The 27,141-nt window shown below is 32.1% G+C and overlaps 3 protein-coding genes and 1 long non-coding RNA gene across 7 annotated transcripts in view; 1 reads left to right on the forward strand and 3 right to left on the reverse strand.

Moving 5' to 3' along the window:
* LOC115888103 lies at positions 1-5,192 on the forward strand. The gene is made up of 3 exons (XR_004051216.1): positions 1-36; positions 650-821; positions 4,991-5,192. It is a non-coding gene; the product is annotated as an uncharacterized LOC115888103 (long non-coding RNA).
* A 156-nt stretch (positions 5,193-5,348) lies between these two features.
* LOC115888125 lies at positions 5,349-5,687 on the reverse strand. Its single transcript, XM_030907710.1, has one exon. It carries the CDS (start codon positions 5,685-5,687, stop codon positions 5,349-5,351), a length of 339 nt encoding a protein of 112 aa, XP_030763570.1.
* A 1,006-nt stretch (positions 5,688-6,693) lies between these two features.
* Positions 6,694-7,032, reverse strand: LOC115888126. Its single transcript, XM_030907711.1, has one exon. The coding sequence runs from the start codon at positions 7,030-7,032 to the stop codon at positions 6,694-6,696; it is 339 nt and encodes a 112-aa protein (XP_030763571.1).
* A 968-nt stretch (positions 7,033-8,000) lies between these two features.
* The window catches only part of LOC115888179 (protein FAM151B-like), a 73,198-nt gene continuing 54,057 nt past the window's right edge, over positions 8,001-27,141 (reverse strand). For all 4 annotated transcript variants that reach the window (XM_030907800.1, XM_030907799.1, XM_030907797.1 and 1 more), the window contains exons 4-5: positions 12,374-12,609; positions 8,001-8,573 (exon numbers count right to left, since the gene is read on the reverse strand). In XM_030907800.1, coding sequence (XP_030763660.1) covers positions 8,046-8,573; positions 12,374-12,609 — 764 coding nt within the window. In that variant the 3' untranslated portion in view covers positions 8,001-8,045. The remainder of the gene's footprint in view (positions 8,574-12,373; positions 12,610-27,141) is intronic.

Genomic DNA, 27,141 nt, shown 5'->3' on the forward strand with positions numbered 1-27,141 from the left:
CGAAAGAAAAGTACACAGAACTATGGAAATGAAAAGGTACTCATAACATATTTTTCCAATTTATCTGCTACTTATAAGCCTTCGTCTCTTTGGGCTTTCTATGCATTGATACGTACAACGATATCTATTAAAATGAATACATGTAATATGTTTCATCGGACATTTACTTGAAAAATTGTTCCAACTGTATCATTAACATTTATAATAAATAAGTTTTTTGTTTTTATAATTATTATCAATAAAACAGTTTATTTGTATTTAGTAGGTATTTAGTGCAAAATAAATGTATTACAAAATATTTTTTTCTCTTTGGTAGTCATCTAGACAAGGAGTGCGGTAATGAAAATGCGTGAGTTAAGAACAAACTTTTTAACTCACTGACGTAGATAAACATATTTAAACATATAATATTCCTTAAACAAAAATTTGACCTTCACGGTAAATTGGTACCTATATACATTTTGAACGGTATATATGATTTATTGTCGAAAAAATTATAGATAGTATTTATTTTCGTTTAAGTTCGTAATTATATGCAACTAGTTTAAAGTCTGAATTGCTAATTATTTAGGTATCAGTGCTGTCAACGTTTAAAAAATATATGTGATGATATACAGGGCGAGTCTTAAATAAGTGCAAATATTTTTAGGTGTGGTATATTTCGACCCTAGAAACAAGTCTACGAGTTTTTTTCGCTTAGAAATTGGGATTTTTAAAGATTGTTACCTGCTATATAGGCTGTCAAAAAGATAGTGTACCAAACTACATCGGCATATGCCCTAAGCTGCATGCCTCTCGAAGAAGTTACAGCCCTCGTAAAGGTAAAATAATTATGTTTGTTTTTATAAACTTTGATAAACCGTTTTTATTTAAATTTGGCATTCTTATACATATTTTATTGCCAAAACCAAGAGCGTTAGTATAAAAATTCGTAATAGTTCTGAAAGAGTACTTTAAGCGGCCCATACATTATCAAACAAATTGCGCAACAAAGCGATGCGCAACGCTGCGTTGCACAACTGATTCAGCTATCAAACAAGTAGCCCAACAAAGCGATGTGCACCGTTCCGTTGCACAACTGCATCACCCATGCGCTTAGTAAAATTGTGATTAAACTTTTTATTAAAAGTTGTGCATTGTTTGAGAAACAATCATGTCCTCAATTGCCATTGCGTCAATTATTATCGTATATACCCTATATGATGTCGATGATACCAAAAAACGAAAAAGAAAACAAAAAATTTGGATGCAAGAACTAAAATATTGCACAACGAAGCGAAACACACACATACACTACACAACGCGTTGCGCAAACAGTCCTGTTGCACAAAAGAATTCAAACATTCTTGAAACTCATCAAACAATTGCGCAACGCATCAAACACTACCATACATTGGCAACTCGTTGCGCAACAGCCTGCGTTGCGCAATTTGTTTGATAATGTATGGGCCGCTTTAGAGTAGGGTTGCCAACCGTCCTCTATTTCAGAGGACTGTCCTCTTTTTGATCATGTACTGTTCTCTTTCTGTCATGTATTGAAAAAGTCCTCTTTTTACACACCAAAAACAAAATCTAATCGAATTGTTAATCAGCAGTTAATCCGGCAACATGTGTCTTTTTTGTGGAAGTGATAAATATGTTTAGCTTTTTTTGTTTACTTATATTTTTAAGTAAAAGTTTGCAGAAAATCATTTTTTTGTATTATAACAAATTTTGAGAATAAATATCTTTAAGATAGTAAGTAAGAAAGACCAAAAACCCCATAACAGTTACATTTTTTGGGTAAATTTTTAACAATATTTGGGCAAGTTTTCAATGTTTTGCCTGTGGTTTTTTTTAACCCCCTTATTCCCTATTTTTTATTTGAAAGTTGGGAACCCTACGGTAGAGGGTAGTAAACAATCATCACCAATCAAACATACATATATTTTTTAAATGGAATCCATAGAGTAGGCCATGACTTCCTAAACAGCGCCATTTTTTAAGCTTTCCAGCGATATAAGCTACCCATAATATGTTAAAAAATTACTGAGTTATAGCCAATTGTCATCTTTCTTGACCAATTTCACTTAGTTGGCATGGTATGGTTATTTTGTTATGATTTATAACTTATAGTATATTATTAAACGGCTGTTTACAATTTACATTACACAAACTAAAACTTAAAAAAATAATATTACTATATACACTTTAAGTTATTACTGAGTTATAGCCAATTGTTATCTTTCTTGACTAATTTCACTTAGTTGGCATGGCATTTTTATTGTGTTATCATTTATAACTTATAAAAAGACAAAATATATTATTAAACGGCTCTTTACAATTTACATTACACAAACTAAAACTTAAAAAAATAATATTACTTCATACACTTTAAGTTATTTTAGAAAATGTTCAAAAAACCCGCCATTGTTTTGAGTACATAAATGTATCTTTTTAAAACTGAGCTATTTCTAGCTATTCTCACAGAACGACAGGTCGACTTAATTAAACTTTTCTCGTACCGCCTTTTCGAGTACCTCTCCTTAATTCATAAGTTCTTTTTTAAACCTTATTGTTAACCATACCGCATAAAAAATCTAAAATGGATAGGTTAGGTGATCGGAGGAGTCCCATGCAATTGGTCCACCTCTTTCTATCCCTGAGTCTACATAATTATGATATAAATAATTTTTAACATTTGTTTTATTGTGGGGGGGGGGATGGTGTGTCATAATGAAAGTCATGTTGGAACGACTCTATTAATGCGCGAGTATCTAAATTTAACATGTCTTGAAAACCGTTATCTAAAAAACTTAAGTTACGTTCACCGGTCAACGTATCCTCGAAACTGTATGGCCAAGAAAAGTTGAAACAATAATCCTACACACTTTTCTTCATTTGAAAAATTATTATTGACAATTTTTGATTTATTTTAATTTACAAAGTTAGGATGTGACAGTTTCACATTTCTGGGAGCAACGACGATTGAATTTGTTTCCACGGCTAACTAAGTGAAATTAGTCAAGAAAGATAAGAATTGTCTATAACTCAGTAATTTTTTGAAAAAAAAACATATTATAGATATATACATAAAAATATATTATATATCGCCGAAAAACTTAAAAAATGGTGCTTTTTATGAAATCATGACCAAGTATGGTTTCCATTAAAAAAAACGTATATTTGTGTCATATGTCAAAAATGACAGGCTTTAGAAAAAATCGGAGAACACAAACCCATTAGGGATGTGATCTACTACATCTACAACTTTTGTCTGAAAACTTTTTGTCTAAAATAGATTATAATGGAATTAGGGACAATTTTTAAAATAGCCCAAATTTGATTTTTTCGAAATATCTAGTAAGCCATGAACTTTTTCAAAAATCTGAGGGGCGCATATTTTTGATTCACAAAACTGCAATTCTTTCCCCATTTAACCGACTCTCTATCTCCAGTAGTTTCCGGGATACCCATAGAGAACATCGTAGGAAACTCACCCTGTATATATATATATACAAATCAGTTCATAACGTTCTTCGCCGTCTTCTGATTTCCAGTCTCCATTGGTCTCTGTCTGTCCAGAGGTTTTCTTCTATTCCTATTGTTCTAATGTCCCCGTCTATTCCTTCTCTCCAACTCCTAGGTCTCTTTCTTTTACCTTTTACCTTGCGGTGTCCAATTGAGTATTTTATACACCCTGTATATATGTGTAAAAAAATACTCTAAATATATTTAAAATTAACATTTTCTATAATTGGTGTGTCCATGAATGGACAAATAAACAAAGATAACCCAATTGGAAAACGTGATTCTGCACGTTTTACAAATCTTTAGGAAGACTTTAAGCACGTGAATGATTGATAAAAAATATGTTTGCTATTCCCCGTTGCCAAATAAATGTTGCCTTAATTGTACCATTTCTAATCAAAGATGAAAGGTCAATCGTCAATAAATTATTTAATTAAAATATAATAAATATTATATTTTAGTAACTAAGTTTTAAAGAAACCAAAAAGTATGATAAAATAATAAGAAATCCATAATATCAATATTGTCTCACTAACAATCTGTACGTATCTTTATAATTGTCAATAATTATAAAGAAACAATGTCAATGAAATCTTTGCTGGACATATCACAAAACATCCCCCTTTAGAACTTTTTCTTTAATGGCCATAAATGGGAGTAAAAGACTGACAGTGCGAACAAACACTAGAGGCGCCGGTCATCAAATGGCATAAAAATAGCGAAAATTTGCTAGTTGTGTCCATTTTATATTTTACTTTTTTCATACATACGACAAATATACATTTTCTAATTCGTTTTATTTAAAAATGTTAGAAAACAAGCCTCTAATTGGCATACCTAAGTGTTATGTAATCTATTCCATTTAAACAAATAAAAAAATGTAAATTTAAAAAATATATTAAAAATATATAAGCTTCATTCAGAACCTCCCAATTAGTGAAATAAATTATTGGTTTCAATTACACTTTATAGCAACAGCTTGAGTTAGTCTATAGTATCCATAGAGAAAGCATAATATTTAGCATATAAAACAATAAACTTTTGCTTTCTAACCAAAATTTTTCTTGGCGGATGATAATCAAAGGCCAAAATGACATTCCTCGCAAATTTTGAAGTATAATTAGTGGAAAAGTCAAAAGTTTGTTAACTTTTTTGACTAATTGAAAATTACTACCACTAATTATGACGTTCTGAATGCTTACATTAAAAATAGGTGACCAAACTTCTACGCTAATTGAAACCACTAATTTATTCCACTAATTGGGAGGTTCTGAATTAAGCTATACAGGCATTAATTGCCATTTTTAGTATGCGAACAAACACGAGAGGCGCTTTATTTACTTTCATTTTCTTTACATGACAGATGAAGTTCTAAACGGGGATGTTTTGTGGACATAATAGATAATAGATAAAATAAATGACAGATCATACATACTAATATTTTTAATACTAGTCAGCATACATGAATTTTACTTTCCAGGTCAGAATCCACCAGCATTTGTAGCATTGTCTTTTGTGACCCAGCTGAAAGCAAGTAACTGAGAACAATAAATCTTAGATATCTTAGACATCATGTATGAAACTTATAAGGAATCTATATCAATGGAATCTTTGCTTGACTGATTATTGAATATTAAACCTACTTTTCCTAAAATATTTTATACTCTTGTAAGAAAAAGAAAAAAGTGATAATACAGAAATCTGATATATTTAATATTTAGTCTATATTTTACGTTCAGTGAAACAAATCATACATTTAACTATATGTATATTTTATTAAATAAATATTAATTACAGTATTTATCACGTATTATACTCAACATCTAAATTAAACAACTTTACAATCTGAAAATAAAAGTAAACAGAAGCATCACTCCCATAGTCACCCAGCTAAGACTGCTCAGGCTTGCTGAACTTATAGTATCCAAGTGGATTTCGTTCAAAAGCGCCTCAGGAACATCAATATAAGTCTTGCTTAACTTAACTTTTTCCAGCAAACTTCTTAAATTCGTTACGTTGACCTTATCATCTTCCCCTGACCAGATGGTGAGCGTAGAACCAGAAACTCCTTCTAACAATGTTGTCAAATTTGCTGTACTGTTTGCAGCGTAAACTGCCCTGACAGGGAATGTGAACGAGAGATCAGACACGTTATTGGTCTTAATACTATTCAGCATGTTTGATATTTGATCGTCGGAATAGGAACCAGTGTTGTTTGTCTCGTTGTATCCTGTGGTCCATCCCACTGACAGTGTTGCCGTTTTGAAGTCTTTGGCGGCGGCAAAGAACTAGGTGTCGTTGACAGGAGTGGCGTTGGTGTTTCGGCCTTCCAGGATATTGGCGTTCAGCCAGATAACAGGAACAAAGATAACACAATTGGAAAACGTGATTCTGCACGTTTTACAAATCTTTAGGAAGACGTTCAGCCCGTGAATGATTGATAAATAATATGTTTGTTATTCCCCGTTACCAAATAAATGTTGCCTAAATTGTAGCATTTTTAATCTAAGATGAAAGGTTAATCGTTAATAAATTATTTAACTAAAATATAGTCTTATATTTAATAACTAAGTTCTAAGAAAAGCAAAAAGTATGATTAAATAATAAGAAATCCATATCAATATTGTCTCACAGATAATCTAATAATCTGTATCTATCTTTATAACTGTCAAGAATTATAAAGAAACAATGTCAAAGAAATCTTTGCTGGACATATTAATAGATAAAATAAATGACAGATCATACATACTAATGTTTTTAATACTAGTCAGCATACATAAATTTTGCTTTCCAGTACAGAATCCACCAGCATTTGCAGCATTGTCTTTTGTGATCCATCTAACTGAAAGCAAGTGACTGGGAATAATAAATCTTAGATATCTTGACAGCGTGTATGACACTTATAAAGAATCTATATCTATGAAATATTTGCTCGACTAATTATTGAATATAAAACCTACTTTTTCTAAAATATTTTATACTCTGGTGTAGAAAAAAGCGTTAAATAATACAGAAATCCTACATATTTAATATTAAGTCTATATTTTACGTTCATTGAAACAAATCACACATTTAACTATATGTATATTTTATTAAATAAATAGTAATTACAGTATTTATCACTTATTGTACTACACATCGAATAAAAATATTTATTATACTCAACATCTAAATTAAACAACTTTACAATCTGAAAATAAAAGTAAACAGAAGCATCACTCCCATAGTCACCCAGCTAAGACTGCTCAGGCTTGCTGAACTTATAGTATCCAAGTGGATTTCGTTCAAAAGCGTCTCAGGAACATCAATATAAGTCTTGCCTAACTTAACTTTTTCCAGCAAACTTCTTAAATTCGTTACGTTGACCTTATCATCTTCTCCTGACCAGATGGTGAGCGTAGAACCAGAAACTCCCTCTAACAATGTTGTCAAATTTGCTGTACTGTTTGCAGCGTAAACTGCCCTGACAGGGAATGTGAACGAGAGATCAGACACGTTATTGGTCTTAATACTATTCAGCATGTTTGATATTTGATCGTCGGAATAGGAACCAGTGTTGTTTGTCTCGTTGTATCCTGTGGTCCATCCCACTGACAGTGTTGCCGTTTTGAAGTCTTTGGCGGCGGCAAAGAACTAGGTGTCGTTGACAGGAGTGGCGTTGGTGTTTCGGCCTTCCAGGATATTGGCGTTCAGCCAGATAACAGGAACAAAGATAACACAATTGGAAAACGTGATTCTGCACGTTTTACAAATCTTTAGGAAGACGTTCAGCCCGTGAATGATTGATAAATAATATGTTTGTTATTCCCCGTTACCAAATAAATGTTGCCTAAATTGTAGCATTTTTAATCTAAGATGAAAGGTTAATCGTTAATAAATTATTTAACTAAAATATAGTCTTATATTTAATAACTAAGTTCTAAGGAAAGCAAAAAGTATGATCAAATAATAAGAAATCCATATCAATATTTTCTCACAGATAATCTAACAATCTGTATCTATCTTTATAACTGTCAAGAATTATAAAGAAACAATGTCAAAGAAATCTTTGCTGGACATATTAATAGATAAAATAAATGACAGATCATACATACTAATGTTTTGAATACTAGTCAGCATACATAAATTTTGCTTTCCAGTACAGAATCCAGCCTATTGCAGCATTTGCAGCATTGTCTTTTGTGATCCATCTAACTGAAAGCAAGTGACTGGGAATAATAAATCTTAGATATCTTGACAGCGTGTATGACACTTATAAAGAATCTATATCTATGAAATATTTGCTCGACTAATTATTGAATATAAAACCTACTTTTTCTAAAATATTTTATACTCTTGTGTAGAAAAAAGCGTTAAATAATACAGAAATCCTACATATTTAATATTAAGTCTATATTTTACGTTCATTGAAACAAATCACACATTTAACTATATGTATATTTTATTAAATAAATAGTAATTACAGTATTTATCACTTATTGTACTACACATCGAATAAAAATATTTATTATACTCAACTTCTAAATTAAACAACTTTACAATCTGAAAATAAAAGTAAACAGAAGCATCACTCCCATAGTCACCCAGCTAAGACTGCTCAGGCTTGCTGAACTTATAGTATCCAAGTGGATTTCGTTCAAAAGCGCCTCAGGAACATCAATATAAGTCTTGCCTAACTTAACTTTTTCCAGCAAACTTCTTAAATTCGTTACGTTGACCTTATCATCTTCCCCTGACCAGATGGTGAGCGTAGAACCAGAAACTCCTTCTAACAATGTTGTCAAATTTGCTGTACTGTTTGCAGCGTAAACTGCCCTGACAGGGAATGTGAACGAGAGATCAGACACGTTATTGGTTTTAATACTATTCAGCATGTTTGATATTTGATCGTCGGAATAGGAACCAGTGTTGTTTGTCTCGTTGTATCCTGTGGTCCATCCCACTGACAATGTTGCCGTTTTGAAGTCTTTAGCGGCGGCAAAGAACTGGGTGTCGTTGACAGGAGTGGCGTTGGTGTTTGGACCTTCCAGGATATCGGCGTTCAGCCAGATTGGGAAACTTTCCTGCAATAAAAAATTAAATAACTTAATGAGTCACTATTATCATTTCGATAAGAATTTAAGCAAAAATGTCGGTTATACCGGATTATGTATTAGCTCAGAACCATTGCCTGGTTAGGTTAGGTTAGGAGAAACGGAGAAAGATCTTTGAATAAGAAGACTAAGGAAGGAGCATAATGCTACCCATGTATTCATGCATGGTGGGCGGAAAAAGCACTCTAGGGTGGGGATCCTTGACAGTTCTGTTTGACGATTCATTTGACACATTTGAATTTGATTTGAAATGTTATTGATTTATCAGTCTTTACGGAGCTTATTTTATGTTATTTATTATTTATTCTACTACTGATAGTTGTATAAAGGTAGTAAATCTAGATGGAAATTGTGGCAGAACTTAAATTAACAGTGACACTATCGCGATTTATCGAAAAAGACTCTAAAATAGTTGGTTGTGTAGCGTGCGGTAGATCTCGGCAAAAATCGAGTGAAATAATGGAACAACTTTTCGCTAGTAAGTGACTATATAATATACATACGTGTAGTGAACCGATCATTTATGAAGTTCGCTTAAATTAACTAATTATATATTTTTTCTTGCATTTTTGCTTTTATTTACTACTTGTCAAAGATTAGATGTCAAAGAATTTAGATACGTCAATTTGATTTACCAGATTTACCTGCTTCAGTAGCGTATCGGATGTTTGTGTTAATAAATAATTATTATAACTTATCTATTTTTATTAGAATTATATATTTTTGTAACAATTAACAATAACTACCAACATTTATTCACAACGTCAAATAAAACAACATATTATTGAGTCTACCCTACATCATAGTTTTACATTTTTTAAATAAAATTAGAACGGCACTGATAAACCGGAATTTAAGTTGGCCATATTTGAGGCTCATCGCGGTGGACCTAAGATTTTTGATATGCACCTTCCTTAGTCTTCTTATTCAAAGAGAAAGATCGTAAATAACGGACGTTTTGACACTTTTTTGACAAATTTAATCTAACCTTAATAAAAATATAATAGTACAAGAGTTAGCACAGCAGGGAAAATGAGAATTTTAAGAAAGCTGGTTCTTTTCCTATGCTGTCCTGACCAAAGTGTGGGCCGTCTGGCTGCCGGTAGACTACTGCGGTTCACCTCTGCGCATCACATCTGTACAGGGTGTGTGTACAGGTACATGTTCGTGTGGGATTTTTATGGGATTTCTCGTTTATGAGCAGAGACACAATGATGCGATTTTTACATTACTTTATTACAATTTTATGAAACTAAATATGCTACACATATGTTTGTCCTAGTCTCCTTAGTTTCTGAAATATAGGGCGAATTTGTGATGCGCAGTAGTAAACAGACATTGAATTCAGATATAATGCGCAGTAGTGAATGCAATGTCTACCGGCAGCCAGACGGTCCGCACTCTGTTCAGGCAAAGTTTACAGATTTGGTTCAGGGGAGCATATCAAAAGATGTATTAAAGAACCAGCTTTCTTAAAATTCTCTCTAAAAAACAAATTCTCTTAAAAAAGCAAATTCTTCGTTTAATTTCATAATATTTTAATTGCCCCTTCTATATATCATTATTTATTGCTACAAAATATTTTTTTGTTTGATATATAGATTTTTATTTTTATTTTATATATCATGATTCTGAAAAATAAATCAATATGAGTAGAATGGCGTTCTTATGAGTTTGAAAGTTCAACAGCCGATAAAAACTTAAATTTTAATTAAAAACGCTATCCCTAGTCAACATAGCGGAATTTTAATTCATGATTTTAAAAATTGACATGGAGTCGGACACAAATCATCTGCATTATAACATATTTGTGTCTAAAAAGAGAAAAACTCGTGTTTCGAAAATGAAGATGTGTCAAAATGACAAAAACAGAGATAGGTGGATCTCTCGAAAATGGTTCATTCGCAGCCTCTAGTGCAGCAAAGGTTCTTTTGACGATGAAATATCTTGAAACCGTTGTCAGAAAATATGCTGTTTTATATCTTTTTTGAAACAGCTGTATTGATCAAGATAACTTCTAAAAAATGTCTGTACCTATGTGGCGGATTCATCTTTCCAAAAAATCCTATATGGGTATTTCGTCACTGCAAGAAAATCTACAAAATAAACTAGTTAGTTTATGTAAACACTTCTGCGTTAATCCCAAACGGAAACTACTTGTCAAAAGTTAGGTTTAAAGATATACAAATTTGCCTAACGAACAAAAAAATGCCTAACGTTTCGGAAAATTTATCTCTTTCCGTCGTCGCGCGTCGTCGGCAAAAACGGTTTTTGTAGACGTATCTGTTGTAAAAAAATAAAGTGTTCTCGAATAGTTGAATTTTGTCGCTCGAATGGCTTAAGTCATATCTTGGCAACAGAAGGCAGCTTGTGAGGATTGATACGTCTATATGTCTTCTTGTAAGCCTATAGAATGTGGTGTCCCTCAGGGTTCAGTACTTGACCCGATTTTATTTTTGGTGTTTATCAACGACATTGTAATTCTAGACATTAGCGGTAAAATCTGCCTCTTTGCGGACGATACTAGTTTCACTTGGAGCGGCCGAGATGTTACGGCACTATATGTATAATACTATATCCAGTGACTTACGCACCATTAAATCTTGGTGCGATTCTAATCTCCTATGCCTCAACCTTTCAAAAAATAAAGTTTTGTCATATAAAATACTGTACAACCTTTTGTACTTAATAACACCACTATTGACGTCGTGGACTCTGTAAAATTCTTAGGACTTGTTGTAGACAACTCGTTAAAATGGGACTTGCACATCGAAGCTTTATCAAAAAAAAATCACTGCCTGTTTTGCGCTAAGATCAGTTTCTAAGGAACTTAACTTATCAACCTGTAGAATGGTCTATTATGCCCTTTTTGAGTCGCATCTTCGTTATGCCCTTCCATTCTGGGGTACTTGTAAAAAATAGAGCAGTTCGATATTTATTGGGACTGAACAGTAGAACTCACTGCCAGAATTTCTTTAAAAAATTCAAAATACTGACTCTTCCTTCCTTATTCATTTTTGAATCCGTTTGCTTAATCCGCAAGCACATATCTGCTGTTCCGGAAAGGCCATCTCACAACAATCCACTTAGGAATGCGGAGCACGAGCTTTATCTGCCAACCCCGAGCTCAGAACTAGTTAAAGGCTCAATACTGTACAATGCCAAAAAAATGTACAATCATCTGCCTTTGAATATCAAGTCACTTTCATTCTTTCCCGCATTTCGCAAAGCTCTGAAATCATACTATACCGCTATATGAGGTAAACGACTTTTTTGTTGATGTTTAATCATGAACAATTTTGAATTTTAAAATTTTGATCATCTCACACACTGGTTAAAGGTCTATATAGTATTTAATATTTAATATTTTATAACTCTTACATGATTTTATCCATTTACAATTTTCCTTTTGTAAAATGTGTATATGTTTTATCAGTAATTTTAATGACGAAAATTTTTTTGAATTGATTTGTATGATATTTTTTATTATTTGTATATTTTTTTGTGCTTTTGTTCGTTTTGAAAATGCTTTGTCGATGAAGCTATTTTGGCTTTTTGTACGATAAAGCGTTGTTTATAAGTCCTAATTATTTGGAAATACGATTTAAATATTTTTTTCTATTAAAATCAAAAAATTTGATTTAAATAAAAAAAAATATTTAAATAAAAAATCTGATTTGGATAAAAAAAATCTGATTTAAATAAAAAAAAAATTTTTTTTTTTAACTTTTAAATCATGATTTTTTCCAACCCTGCAAAATACTACTTACGTTTTCATATTTCTTAATAAAAGCTGTAGAATTTAGGAAGGCATCGGTAGACTTGAAATCAAGTTTAATACCGTGCTTGGTATTGTTGACTATGTTCGATGTGTTGACTAGTTCCAGGAAAGTTTCTAGAGAGAGATCGGACGTAATGTCTGGTGGATGAGCCATTATCGGAATCACTGTTTTGTCCTTTCCCACTGTTCCTAGCACTACGTCAGCTTCTATCATATTAATTGTTGCTAAAAAAAACAATTCAATGAATTAAAATTAAAAATATATTTTTTTTATTATTTTTTTCTTAATATTAAATTAATTTGAATAAATAATTCAATGAGTTAATTATTTCTTTGAATGTGGTAGACAGTAATTCAGTATACCGGATAATTTTCAAAAGTAGCTCGCCCCTATAACTGTTTCATTTTTTCAGACAAAAAAAGGGGATTTGATATGTTATTATATGACATAAATCAGGATTGAGTGACTGAATGTTTTTCGGTCACTTCTTGTTTCACCGGAAATGACTACAACTTTTGATTTGCATATAAATGGTACCTTTGTATTTTTTTACTTTGTTCCATAGAGAATTACTGTCTGCATAGAATGGCATCCCATATTTTATTTCTTACAGAATGAACACTACAGGGTGTCCCAGTACGTCCAAAATAACCGAGTTATTTTACTTTGAAGATTTAAACAAAAAATGATTTTTTGCTTAAATTTAATGTACTACCTATGTTGCCATATTACCAAGAAATTATGTTTTTTAACTTAAAACTAAAAACATTTACAAAAGTTTTATCAAAAAAATCCAAATTTTCAAAAAGAAAATTTCGCAAAAAAAACCTCAGGTGTGTTTCTCAGGCCGAAATATACTACCAGTTAAAATACTTGCACTTATTTCTGGGACACCCTGTATACTTTGTCTCATTTTAAAACGACACAAACGTTGCATATATTAATCTTCCGATATACAGGGTTATTCACCACATACGACACGGAGTATTGTAGCTAAACTTTTGAATTTTTACAAATTGTAAGTTTTGGGTTCGTTGAAGGACTATTAGAGGTACAATTTAAAAATATTTTTACAAGATACAGAGTGGCCCAAATAAGTAAAAATTATTATAGTTGTATTTTTGTAAATTGAACACTCTGTATATTATTCTATTTTTAGATTCTACGGTTGAAATAAAAGTAAATTTCATTAAGGTTTATCACACTTAAACCTTACCGTTTTTGAGATATTTTCAATTTTATGAAATTGCAGTAAAAATTTTAAGGCTTCATTTCTCCAATGGTACTATCGAAGTTTTTAATGCTAAATATTTACTGAAGTTTATTTATTGATCAGATATTGCTTTTCAATAATAACAAAACTACTATTTTATACAGAGTGTCTAAAAATTTATATTTAATAATTACTAGCTTTAAACGGCAATAAGTTGTTCAATCTGAATAGAAAACCCTGTATATTTTACGAGAATCAGATGCACAATTTAATTGTCTATCAAATTGTATTATATAATTTTTTACCTATCTCTTCAAGTTTTCGTAGAAAATGCATTTTCTTATAATTTACCTCATTTATCACTATACCCATGGAATATTGACATTTTAGATTATTTTTTAAAGATGTAACAAATTTTCAAAAAATACAGATACTAATATTGTCGATATAATTTGCTTATTTCATTAAAATATAAAAAAAATTGGTAAAATATTTTTTGTTGAAGAGGACCAATAATTAATATGATCCCGGTATTCAAACTACATCAATTGACCGTTTACGTTGATTAATAATAATTGCTCCAAATACTAAAAAACTGCATTTTGTATGTGTATTAGACAGTGTGGCAAAAAGTAACACCTTATATATTTTATTTCATTTTTTGACAAATGCATATTTATAACAACAGAGACGTTCATTTTTATAACTTATTATTGTATTGATTTCTGAGTGAAATCCACATTTATTTAGAATAATTTGTTAATTAAAACAATTAAGTTTGCAATTAACTAATTTTTGGGCGGAAATAATGGTGGTATATTAATAACTAGTAACAATTGGTATACTCTTTTACAAAGATTTAAAATATTTTTCTTTTTGTAAACAAATGGGCTTGCAATATTATTATTTTTTTACCACTTGTACATTTTGTACATATATTGCTTTAGAAAAATCTGAAATGTCAATATTCCATGGGTATAGTGATAAATGAGGTCTAAATTATAAAAAATGTATTTTCTACGAAGACTTGAAGAGATAGGTAAAAAATGGTATAATAAAATTTGATAGACAATTAAATTATGCATCTGATTCTCGTAAAATATACAGGGTGTTCCATTTAAATTAAACAAGTTATTGCTGTTTAAAGCTAGTAATTATTTAATATAAATTTTTTGACACTCTGTATAAGATAGTATAATTTTTATTATTGCAACACAATATCTAATCAATAAATAATCTTCAGTAAATATTTACCTTTAATACCCTTGTAGAAATGAAGCCTTAAATTTTTTACTGCAAATTCACAAAATTGAAAATTTTTCAAAAACGGTAAGGTTTAAGTGTGATAAACCTTAATCAAATTTACCTTTATTTTAACCGTAGAATCTAAAAATAGAATAATATACAGGGTGTTCCATTTAAAAAAATACAACTATAATATTTTTTACTTATTTGGGACACTCTGTATCTTGTAAAATTATTTTTAAATTGTACCTCTAATAATCCTTCAACGAGCCTAAAACTTACAATTTGTGAAAATCTAATCGTTGAGCTACAATACTCCGTGTCGTATGTGGTGAACAACCCTGTATTTGTCTTAACGCTGATGGTAGGAACTTTGTTTTGGTTTGGTTGGCCAGATTACTATTATTAGCGATGGGAACTATCGAATGAATTAGATTATCGAATGGTTAATGAATGAATGATATCAACTATCGAATGGTTTTATTCGAATAAAATCATTCATTCATTTGTATACTAAAGCATATGTGACAACCTCGCCGTGCGACTAAATGGTTATCGTTGAGCCACGACTATCGAATGCTTTTGATAAATGAAATTTAGTATTCGTTTGATTTTTGTATGCGTCAGTGTATTATTAGTTCTTCCAAATTTTTATAACTTCGCCGTATAAATACTGTGCTATTTTTGCGTTTATTAAAATAGTTAAAATAAATGAAAAAAAATTTGTGTGGTTTTCCGTAGTCCGATCTTTCAATTATTTAATTTTATATGGTATATGGTCTATTTTTTAATGGGAAATTTTGAGAAGTAGCAATTTTTAAGAGAGATGAGATGAACTTACAATTAATTTTAAAAATACATATTTGTATTTTAGATGTTTTAATAATATGAATTAGTTGAACTTAATAATCATATTTAAGTAATGTGGTTAATTAAATGCGGTTATCGAACTCAAACTATGGGGTGAGAAAATTAAAATGAAAGTTTTACACGTGCCAATTTAAAAAAAAAGTTAACGATGTTTGTATTTTGTTTATGCTAATTCTCTTACATGTAGTTTTTTTATGAAGAAATATTTCATTTATTTTTAAAGTAAATGGCAGTAAAAGTAAATATAATTTTTAAATAGTAATATAAAGCACCTAATATAAATAATTTTGATTTCTAATTTTTATTTATATTTTCCTTCCATTACACTGCATGCTTAGAAAATTAATAAATGTTTATATTTCATGATTTTAAAATTTGTTGTTAATATAACAAATTAGTTCTGTAATTATTATTATTTAATAAACCAACGTTGCCACACACAAAAAATTTAGAGACTATATTATTTTTAAATAGGATCTAATATAAATAATTTTGACATCTAATTTGTTGTTTATATTTTGCTACTACTTAAAAAAAATATTTATATTAAATGATTTTAAATTTTGTTGTTAATAGGTATAACAAATTATTACTATTATTATTATTTATTAAACCAGTCTTTGCTTAAAAACATTATAAATAATTTTCCTACATATAAAATAACAAGTATTATTGCAGTGTAACAACAGAATATTAATAAAAAAATGCAGAATATATAGACATACTATCCCTAACTAACTAAAGCCAAACAATAATATTCTTTGCTAATATCAACTAATACCAAAATATGGCAACAGCGCCCTTCATAATGTATTTTCTGTGTAAATACTAGTACCTCAATAAAAAAAATAATGTGTCCTTATCTATATCTGACTCCGCAAAACATCAAAGATACCGGCTTCTTTCAGAGTATTGCCACCGACCGCTGTCGGGTTCCTCGGAAAGAAACCTACGTCGCCGGGCGACAACTAAAATTCAATTAATATTTTATTATAATCGATCCTGACGAATAAATGAATTTCATAAATGAATGAATTTTATAAATGAATGGTTTTTGCTGCCGAATTACTAGAATACAATATTTCAAGGCAGATGACGGATCTATTCGATAATTTTTATTCGAATAGTTTTAAACGAATGTTTTCTTACTAACTATCGAATTATTCGAATGAATTGCAACTATCGAATGTTTCGATAGTATTCATTCGATAGTTCCCACTACTAACTATTATATTAAACAACCTGTTTTTAAACTGACGCTTGTTTTCAATCGAATTCAGTTTTTTTGTCAAAAAATGCCTTTCGCACGAATTCGGCATACGTTCGAGTACGTTTCCATTAAAATGGAGGAAATATTAAAAAAGCTGAAGAAGCAGGACAAGCGTTATTTCCATCTAAAAGTGAATCAATTTACCAAAAGGAATATAAAAAATACCATCAGTGGCTGGGACAGAAAAATAATGTAGCATGGGATGTCGAAAAGAGGATCAGCTGCACAGATGGACAGAATTTTTTAGTGAGCCTCAACAGGTAACAAATGATATTGATGAGGTACCAACGTCTCCAACAGAGAACTGCAAATCTAGAATCGCAACACGTGCTCCATCGATTCAAGAAATTAAGCAAGCATTATCACAGCTTAAAACTGGTAAAGCGGCAGGTCCTGATAATATACCCGCTGAACTATTTAAGATACACCCAGAAAACATTGCACAGCTACTAGAGACAATAATAAAAAGCAGTTGGGAAACAGAACATATCCCGTCAACGTGGAAAGAAGGACTTATTGCAAAACTCCCCAAGAAGGGCGACTTATCCCAGTGTAAAAACTGGCGAGGCATTACCTTACTTAACACCATTAACAAGATAATTGCTATAGTCATCCAAAAAAGAATATCAGATGCCCTTGAACCGACTTTGAGAAAAGAACAAGCAGGCTTTAGGCCTGAAAGATCATGTATCGACCAAATTAATACTCTCAGAATAATAATAGAGCAATCTCAAGAGTTCAGATCGCCATTATACATGGCGTTTGTGGATTTTCAAAGAGCATTCGATACTATAAAACACATAGCCATCTGGAAAGCTTTGAGAGAAAAAGGAATACCCGAAAAAATAATCCGCATGATTAAAATGCTTTATCATGATGCTACAAGCTGTGTATTACATAAAGGTTAAGTGGGGGAGAAAATTTCTATTGCAGTAGGTGTAAAACAGGGCTGTATACTTTCGCCGCTACTCTTTAACATCGTTCTGGATGGTGCACTAAATAGAGCATTTAAAGAACCACTAGGGATACAATGGGGACTCTTAAGCAGGCTTGAAGACCTGGACTATGCAGACGATCTATGCATCTTTTCCCATTCACATTCGGATATGTCTCCAAAACTTCTTAGACTCCAAGAGGAAGCTAATAATGTCGGTCTTTAAATCAACGTGGCGAAAACCAAAGAAATGAGGTCAAATACTCCCAACAACCAATGTCTATACATCTCCAACTGAGCCATCGAAAGAGTTGATGAATTTCAGTACCTGGGAAGTATGGTTCACAGCGATGGGGGCACAGAGAAAGATATAGAGGAAAGGATTTTGAAGGCACAAAGAGCTTTTGGCATGCTTACACCTGTGTGGAACTCCTCTATATATAGCAAAAAAACTAAAGTCCAGCTCTTCAATAGCAATGTCAAATCTATTTTGCTTTATGGATGCGAAATATGGAAGGTTACGCGTGGTCTCATGGATCGCCTACAGGTGTTTGTTAACAAGTGTCTTCGAAGAATATTGAGAATTTTCTGGCCCAATCAAATTAACAACGAAGAACTGTGGAGAAGAACATCACAAAATCGAGCAGATATCGAAATTAAGAAAAGAAAGTGGGGCTGGATTGGGCACATTTAGCGCAGACCCCACAGAGATATCGCTAGACAGGCACTTGAATGGAATCCACAGGGAAGACGTGCCAGGGGAAGACCAAGGAATACCTGGAGAAGAACAGTAACCTCTGAAGCCCAAGAGGTCGGGAAAACATGGGGAGAGATCAAACAGACAGCTCAGAATAGGATCAGATGGAAACATCTCTTAGAAGCCCTATGTCCCACAAAGGGATGATTTGGGAACATATATATATATATATATATATATATATATATATATATATATATATATATATATATATATATATATATATATATATATATATATATATATATATATATATATATATATATATATATATATATATATATATATATATATATATATATATATATGGGATGTCGATGAAACCATTCTCTTCTAAATTGATTATATGTGACATTAATGATGTAACTAAATTATTAGAGTAGTTAGGATGAGTGTCCATTTTAATTTTATACAGTGTATTTTAAAAAATATGTACCATCTCTCGTGGGAAGATTCCTCACGTAAAAAAAGACTTATTCTTCAAAGAAATGAACCAGGAAGAGAACCTTTTAAGAAATGAACCTGGAACAAAGGTATTGACATTATTTGAATTATGCAGTCATTATCTAAAAATAATCAAAAATAAATAATGAAGATATTGCTGTGTATTTATTTTCGAGTGCATGGAACATTTATTTTATCAAGCAATTGAATTTTAAAAGTTGTTTGTTAATTATAAAATTAAGTATATAAAAATACTTAATATTAATAATAATGCGCTTAATATTAATGATCGATTAAATGCTTTCATCAAGGGTTATAACATGATAATATTCTATTTTAATTTGTATCAAACATTTTCAATAACTTAATAGAATTCTATGTTAATATACAGGGTTGTTCACCACATACGACACGGAATATTGTAGTGCCGTAATACCAGAGATTAAGAAACTATACCGGGGGGAAATTTGCGGGGAACAGGAAGTTCTAAATAGTTTTCTAAAATATACAAAAAAATTTAAAAGAAAATACTCGATTTTTAACATCTTTTTTTGCTAAAAAAACTCATAGACGTGTTCCTGGGGTCGAAATATACCACCCTTGAAAATATTTGCACTTATTTAAGACTCATCCTGTAAAGTTTTACCCACTATTCTTTTGTTAATATCTAATAAATATGAGTGACTGGCATCAAAAATGAATAGCATTAGGGAAATTTAAATAGTTCTCTAAATGTATACTAAGAATACAGTAGTGTAGATTGACAACTGTAGGTAGACGAATTTGACGCGAACTCTGCGGTTGACGGAGAAAACATATCTATGTTTTTGGCTTGAATTGGGGACGGACTAAATGCCAAGTCTGAGAACTAAAAGCCAAGTCTAAATTGTTCTTTACAATGTTGCTAGAATGAATTTGCTAAAAATTACTGAGACATCAGAGAAGAGTTAAATAAGGCTTAAACTAGATTAGATAATAAAATATTGATTGCTTGAAAATCCAAATATTGTTATTATGGACTGTAACATAGCATTACATCAGAATACATTTATATCCACTGCCTAAGTATTGCCTAGATTTCTTTCGTTTGAGTCATGGCATTATCATACAAGATGCCAAATGTAGAAAAGTATAGAGGAAACGTTCTATGATAAGAACTATATAATAACCTAAAAAATGCTGCAGTTTTAATGGCGACCGCGGTTCATTCAGTTAAAAGCAAGTGTACACGAGGAGGCTGTTGCTATAGCAGTAAAGAGATAATTTTTTTCTACAATGTGTAAGAAAGTATATACCCAAAAAGCTAAAAGTAACGTATTTCAAAGAGGATTGGGTCAGCTGAACCGAAGGCTGAACTGAATGAATCAGGAAGTCTTAAATTTTCTCAAAATCATGACACAAAATCGTAGCCTATTCAAGGCCAAATTACAGCTATCGATAATGGAAATAAAACAGTAGAACCCTGTAAAACTAAGCCATTTTGTAGTAAAAATTCAAATGTCCGACTCAATATTGGTCTTTACGAAAATTTTGATCAAGACAATTTAATTTTTTTTTTAAACCGGAGGCAAAGAGGTTGTTCGCACGTGCGAAAAACACCCTTACTTATACAGGGTGTCCCAGAAATAGGTGCAAATATTTTAAGGGATGGTTGATCTCGATAAAAGAAACATATTTTCTCTTTATCGTTTTTCAAATAAGTCCAAAATAACGGAGTTACTTTACTTTTTACGAAAATTTCCAAAAAAAATGATTTTTTGCTTAAATTTTGAGAACCACTGGATCTTTTCTGGATTTTCTTTCTTGTAAACTTAATCTACTACCTATGTTGCCATATTATCAAGAAATTATGTTTTTTAAAAATTTTCAAAAAATTCCGGATTTAAAAAGAAAAAAAATCGCGAAAAAACCTCATAGGCGTGTTTCTGGGGTTGAACTATACTACCAGTTAAAATATTTGCACTTATTTCTGGGACACTGAATATTAATAAATAAAATATGTTTCTTCGTTATGGTCATTTTGTATTTGTGGATTTGGGCCCGTTGCCTGTTTTTCCCGGGCCGGTTTCCATTTCCCCATCCACCCCTGACACCACCTGAACGTCGAAAGTTAAACAACAGTCAACTGAGACTTGAATCAACTCACTTGATCAATTAACATGATTTGTTGTGTTTAGGCGGTCATATTGCATTCATGTGAATTAAATTCAAGTGACTTGATCAGTTCACTTGACGCGTATAAACGCACATTAAAGGTGCGTTTAGAGCTTCTTTTTGGCTGCAGTGATGATATTTCCAAAAGTTTACGGAAATGTTATTATGCATTGTCTGCATTTATTAAGAAAATAATTATAAATTAATTAGAAACATTAATTTAGAACACCAGAAGTGAACTTAAAATTAGTCAATATAGGTATCTAAAAAAATATCAATGTAATATTTTGATAATTACTGAAATAGTAAACACTCATCGCTCAGTCAAAACACTTATGCCTTGATAATAGTATTGACTAAATCTTTATTATTAAGTATATAAGATAATTATAACTAGCAACAAGCAAATAAAAATCTCTACAAAATATTCCATTCAAAATGATGTACAGGGTGGGTTAAATTCGAAGCTTTTAAATGGAAACGCCCTTTTCTATAGGAGATAGACAAAAACTAATATTGGTGTCTGGAGCTCAATTTTCCTCAAAAACATGATGGTGAAAACCGCATATCGATATCTGTTACCGTTGCGGAGTTACGGGGTGTTCTTCAAAAATACGCATTTTTAACAAATCGCTGTAACTTTTTTGCTGTGGAAAATTTTGTATTTTTATGAAAACATTTCCAAAGCACCTTTTTACGTAAAATTTAATGGTTTAAGTATAATTTTTTTAAAATTAATAATTTAAGAGTTATCAACAGAAAAAATGATTTTTTATTTGGGACACCCTCTATATTTTTAATTATTTAAAATTACCTTTCCAAAAATATAGCACATTTGATATTTTGTTATAATCCCCTTTGAAATACAGAAATTTTTAAAGTTCGCCACTTTTAACTAGTAGGCTTTTGACCCCTTATTGATGATATGCCCTTAATGGAACTCGAAAACATATTTTTCCAGCAAGACGACGCACCGCCTCTGAACGCTGAAGTTATCAGCAAATTTTTGCAGCTAATTTCAAGAATAATTGAATAGCTAACCGAGATCCCAGCCGTCGAGGCCGTCTGACTTAGTGCCCATGGATCTAATCCTATGGATATATTTGCGGAAGAATAAAGGTTCCTTATTCTTCCGTATAATCTAGACAAGAATTAGAAATACTTAGCAGTTATGAGAGGGTATAACCCCTACTGAGTTAATGAATTCCGCGAGAAATGTTCAAAAATTGCCCAGTCTGTCCATAACAGAAGACGGTCCTTATGTCGAACACTTGTAGCAAAATCTCATATCTTGGTTTGCTATTTATTTTTATAGTTATTAGATATAGTTTAAATGTGTTGATGTTGGTTAAATATATTTTAAATTGTTATAAAATTCTGCATCTCCCATAGCAAATATTATTTTCGTTTTAATTGATGCTCACAGCTAGAATTTTTTGGCATTAGAGCCGGTGCCGTTGAAAGCCCACTTATTTAAAGCGGGCGAATTTTTATATACTCTATATCTTGAAGAGGAATCGAGCAAAATATCAAGTGTGTTATATTTTTGGAAAGGTAATTTTAAATTCTTTTCAATAAATTAAAAATATACAGGGTGTCCCATATAAAAAATCAACTTTTCTGTTGATAATTCATAAATTATTAATTTAAAAAAAATATATACTTAAACCATTAAATTCTACGTAAAAAGGTGTTTTTACGTAGAATTTAATGAGAAAAATAGAAAAATTTTCCATAGTAAAAAAGTTACAGCGATTTGTTAAAAATGCATATTTTTGAAAAACACCCCGTAACTCCGAAACGGTAACAGATATCGCTATGCGGTTTTCACCATCTTGTTTTTGACAAAAATTGAGCTCCAGACACCGATATTAGTTTTTGTCTATCTCCTATAGAAAAGGGTGTTTCCATTTAAAAGCGTCGAATTTGACCCACCCTGTACATTCTAATAAATTGTCTATCGACATTTGATTGTCCTTACGATTTATTTTGTCACAAACGACTTTGGAGTATGTACTTTGAGTAAAGTTGTGTGTCTAGCTCCTCCTTTTCCCGTATCCTGGACCCGCCCCTGCCCATAACTAGTGATGGGAAAAATGCGTGATAGACTAGTCAATTGTATTACCGGCAGATATCTATACTAATATATTAAATCCGTTGATTGAAGGTTCAATCAACGATTAAATCCTTAAGTGACTGACATGCTGATTAATCATGATCCTGCTCAAACCACTCAACGTAAGAAGCTCAATTTTGGCATACTGGTTGATTCTAGGGTGTAGAGGTTCGATAAGAATCAACGATTAAATCCTCAAGTGACTGACATGCTGATTAATCATGATCCTGCTCAAACCACTCAACGTAAGAAGCTCAATTTTGGCATACTGGTTGATTCTAGGGTGTAGAGGTTCGATAAGAAGGGATTTTTCGAAATTCTAGTTCCAAGAGGGTGAAACCACCCCTCAAATATTACAATATTTTTTATTTAAAAAACGGTCAAGTTTCCGAAGAAACGCTTAAACACGCATATCTTATTTTGTTTTTTTTTAAAAATGTGTACAAGCTGTTTCGAAAAATCTGGTCATTGATTAATCACGATCCTGCTTAAAGCGCTTGACGTAAAAAGCTGATTTTTGGCAAACAGATTGACTTTAGGGTGTAGAGGTTCGATAAGAAGGGATTTTTCGAAACTCGAATTCTAAGGGGGTGAAACTCAAGGACTGTATATATTCTAAAGAACTGTTCGATCGCGTAAAATCGCCGCTGTCGTAGTCGTCGTGGAATGCTACGTCACGCGCTGACCAGCGCTCCACAGTGCGGCGGATGGTTATTCTAGCGGGTTGTTGTTTTACATATTTTAAGATTTTTTATAAATTTATACAGGGTGTTTCATAAAATATGACCATTGAGTAATCACGATTCTGCTTAAACTGCTTGACGTTTAAAGCTGATTTTTGGCAAACGGATCGACTGTGGGGTGTAGAGGTTCGTTAAGGAGGGGTTTCTCGAATCTCAAATTCCAAGAGGGTGAAAACGCTCCTCAAATATTACAAAATTTGTTATTTAAAAAACGGTTAGTCTTTCGGGAAAACGCTTGGACAAGCATAATTTATTTGTTTTTTTTTACATATTTTGAAATTTTTTAAAAAATCATACAGGGTGTTCCAAAAAGTTGGGCAATTTCTTAACCACTATTCTGCTTAAACTGCTTGACGTAAAAAGCTTATTTTTAGCAAACGGATTTTTCGAAAGTCAAATTCCAACGAGATGAAACTACCCCTCAAATATTACCAAGTTATATAATAATATCGCCATATTGTTTTTTCTCATGCTGACATAAATATGAGAAAATTTTATCCAGTTTGTATGTTAATGGAAATGCTTGCTTTGCTTTATCATCACCATTACAAATGATTAATTCGACGCGAACGAAGTCGCTGGTACACGCTAGTCTATCTATAGATGAACACTAAACATTTAGATGATGGTTTTATCTTTTTCCAGTGGTTAAAAATATTTTTTTGAATATTTAAAAGGATGTGTTTGGTTTATTTTATTAGAATATGTTCGATATGCTTTTTAGTTTTTGTGAGTTGGCAAAGTTATATTTTTTTATTTAAAATACTAAAAATATTACGTTCGGTCTGTCTGTCTGTCTGTCTGCCGTCTGTAACACGAACTCAAAAACCGCTGGAGAAACGAGAGAGCGCAGAGAGCGACAAAAATATTGTGGCACCCGAGAATCTGCCATTAGTTTTTGGTGGGGGTGGGGGGTTCGTAAGGGGTATGGGAGGGGTAAAAAATTACAAAAAAAATCGTAACTCCAAAATTACAGTAGCTAGCGGCTAGCGAAACGCGGTTTCAAAATTAAGATTGGGAATAATATTTGCAACGAAATTTGTAATAGCCATCAAATCAGTCAAAGTCGCAGTTTTCGAGATTTTAACCACTTTTAGTATGGGCGGCTATACGTGCCTCCCGGCGCCAATTTTTATATTTTTTTTTTTTTTTTTTTTTTTTTTTTTTTTTTTAAATATGTATTAAATAATGTGCTGTATATGGCCGGGTCCAAACCAAGGCGACAAAAAGTAAACACGGATTTGAGACAAAAATAAAGACAAACTTGAGACCAAATTGTCCACTGACCACAAGGAGAAAAGTACAACAAAGTCTAAAGTGTAATGCTTGTTGGAGACATGAGTTTAATCAAAGACATATTATAGTACAGTATTACGAAATATATGCTTTGCGGTTATATTAAACCATAATGTGATTTGCAACTGGCCCCTAACCGTGGCAGCACACGAGCGCTCACTGGCACCCTCACAATAACCACAACCTGCGGTGCGAAAAATCGATATTAAACATATCTATATATAAACATAGACACTTGATCTTTACCGACTCGAGACGAGGAATAGATAGGAAGAGTTTCCGAATTTGAAACAAAAACAAAAATCAGACAAAAATCTCGCAGAAATGTATAGGATTTGTCACAACTTTGCCGTAACAGATATGTTCTGTGGTGTGCGTTATCAGCTATGATGTCTATCCCGCTGCGAGCTATTACTAGTTCCACGACTATATCTTTGAAGCCAGTTGAGAGAGAGAGCGCTGAGAGATGTACATCCAAGCTACTTTAATAACCATAGTAATAGAATGAACCGAGACATCCCGAGAACGCCGGCGATACTCTGACGCAGTTCTCTCTCTTGTGATTCTAAAGTACGCACCTGCCGGACGGTTAAAGAAATAGGTACATTAAAAAATACGTCAATACTTACCGTTCTTGTATGTGTTCATTCAAATATGAAGCATTATTAACAGCATGGGCCCATGTGATTTTCGTCAAATTTCCTTTGCTCTCGGGAAAATAAGTGTCCGTGTCCAATCCCATCACTGTCACAGCGAAAAAAGCTGCAAAAATACCACAAATTACACACGATCAAAACATTTTCGACAAAATTATATTATTCCAGGTTCGACTTAACCCTCTGGTCGAATCAAGCCAGTAATGAAGATAACAAGGCTTGTAGCGCTCTATAACGTTTTATTTTCTGTTAAGAAATTAGTTTGTCTTGCGCCAATCAAGGGCAATCAAATCAGTACAGACGGAGCATATGTCGGCTCGTAATAACGGGGATATAAATAGCTGGGGATGTATGCCACACGCAGATATTTGTGAATTGTCAATGTGCATAAAAGAAATCGGTTCTATACTCTCGCCGGTGCGATGTCATAATATAGGATCGAATATATATATTCGAGTAGATCGTGTATGTTGTAAGGTTAAGAGCTCAGCAACGTGGGAAAAACATATATTTCTAAGAAAGTGGCTCTCTTAATAATATCGGTTTAACTATGCTCACTTGGATACGCATATGCGGCCCCGGTCTGCTGCCGGTAACCGGTTATATCCTTGATTATTTATATAAACATAGTGGGTTAATATCATAGGACCAGGGGTGGAGCTCTGTAACGAAATAGCGATCGGTAACGATGAGGAACGTATTGGTCGCTTTGCCATTTATTTATTGTACGGCCAAGGTCCATATGTCTTCATCGCTCTACTGGATCGTTAATTTAGTTAGAGTCCAGCCCAGCTTTCCCGAAAATACGTTTCCACGAAAGAACGTTGCAGGAGCTCTTTAGACTAGATGTGTTTATAGAAATTATATGTGTTTCCTTTTTTGAATTCTCTCTCGATATAACTGAAATCGACGGCACAAATGTTTTCTTGGAAGTTAGCTATTGCCTCCATACAAGTCTGCGATATCGCATTAACATTCCACTGAGTATGCGGGTTAAAAAGCAGCAAAGAAAGTAAGAAATATTAAGGAGGAAAGGGTTAAGTCTCCCATTATATCAT

The sequence above is a fragment of the Sitophilus oryzae genome, unplaced genomic scaffold (genome assembly GCF_002938485.1).
Source record: "Sitophilus oryzae breed Bouriz unplaced genomic scaffold, Soryzae_2.0 scaffold_684_pilon_pilon, whole genome shotgun sequence".
NCBI classification, from domain to species: Eukaryota; Metazoa; Arthropoda; class Insecta; order Coleoptera; family Curculionidae; genus Sitophilus; species Sitophilus oryzae.

What these genes read in the sequence shown, in the direction of transcription:
- LOC115888126 (XM_030907711.1), bottom strand. Translation starts at nt 7,032, where the DNA reads ATGCTGAATAGTATTAAGACCAATAACGTGTCTGATCTCTCGTTCACA.
- LOC115888125 (XM_030907710.1), bottom strand. Translation starts at nt 5,687, where the DNA reads ATGCTGAATAGTATTAAGACCAATAACGTGTCTGATCTCTCGTTCACA.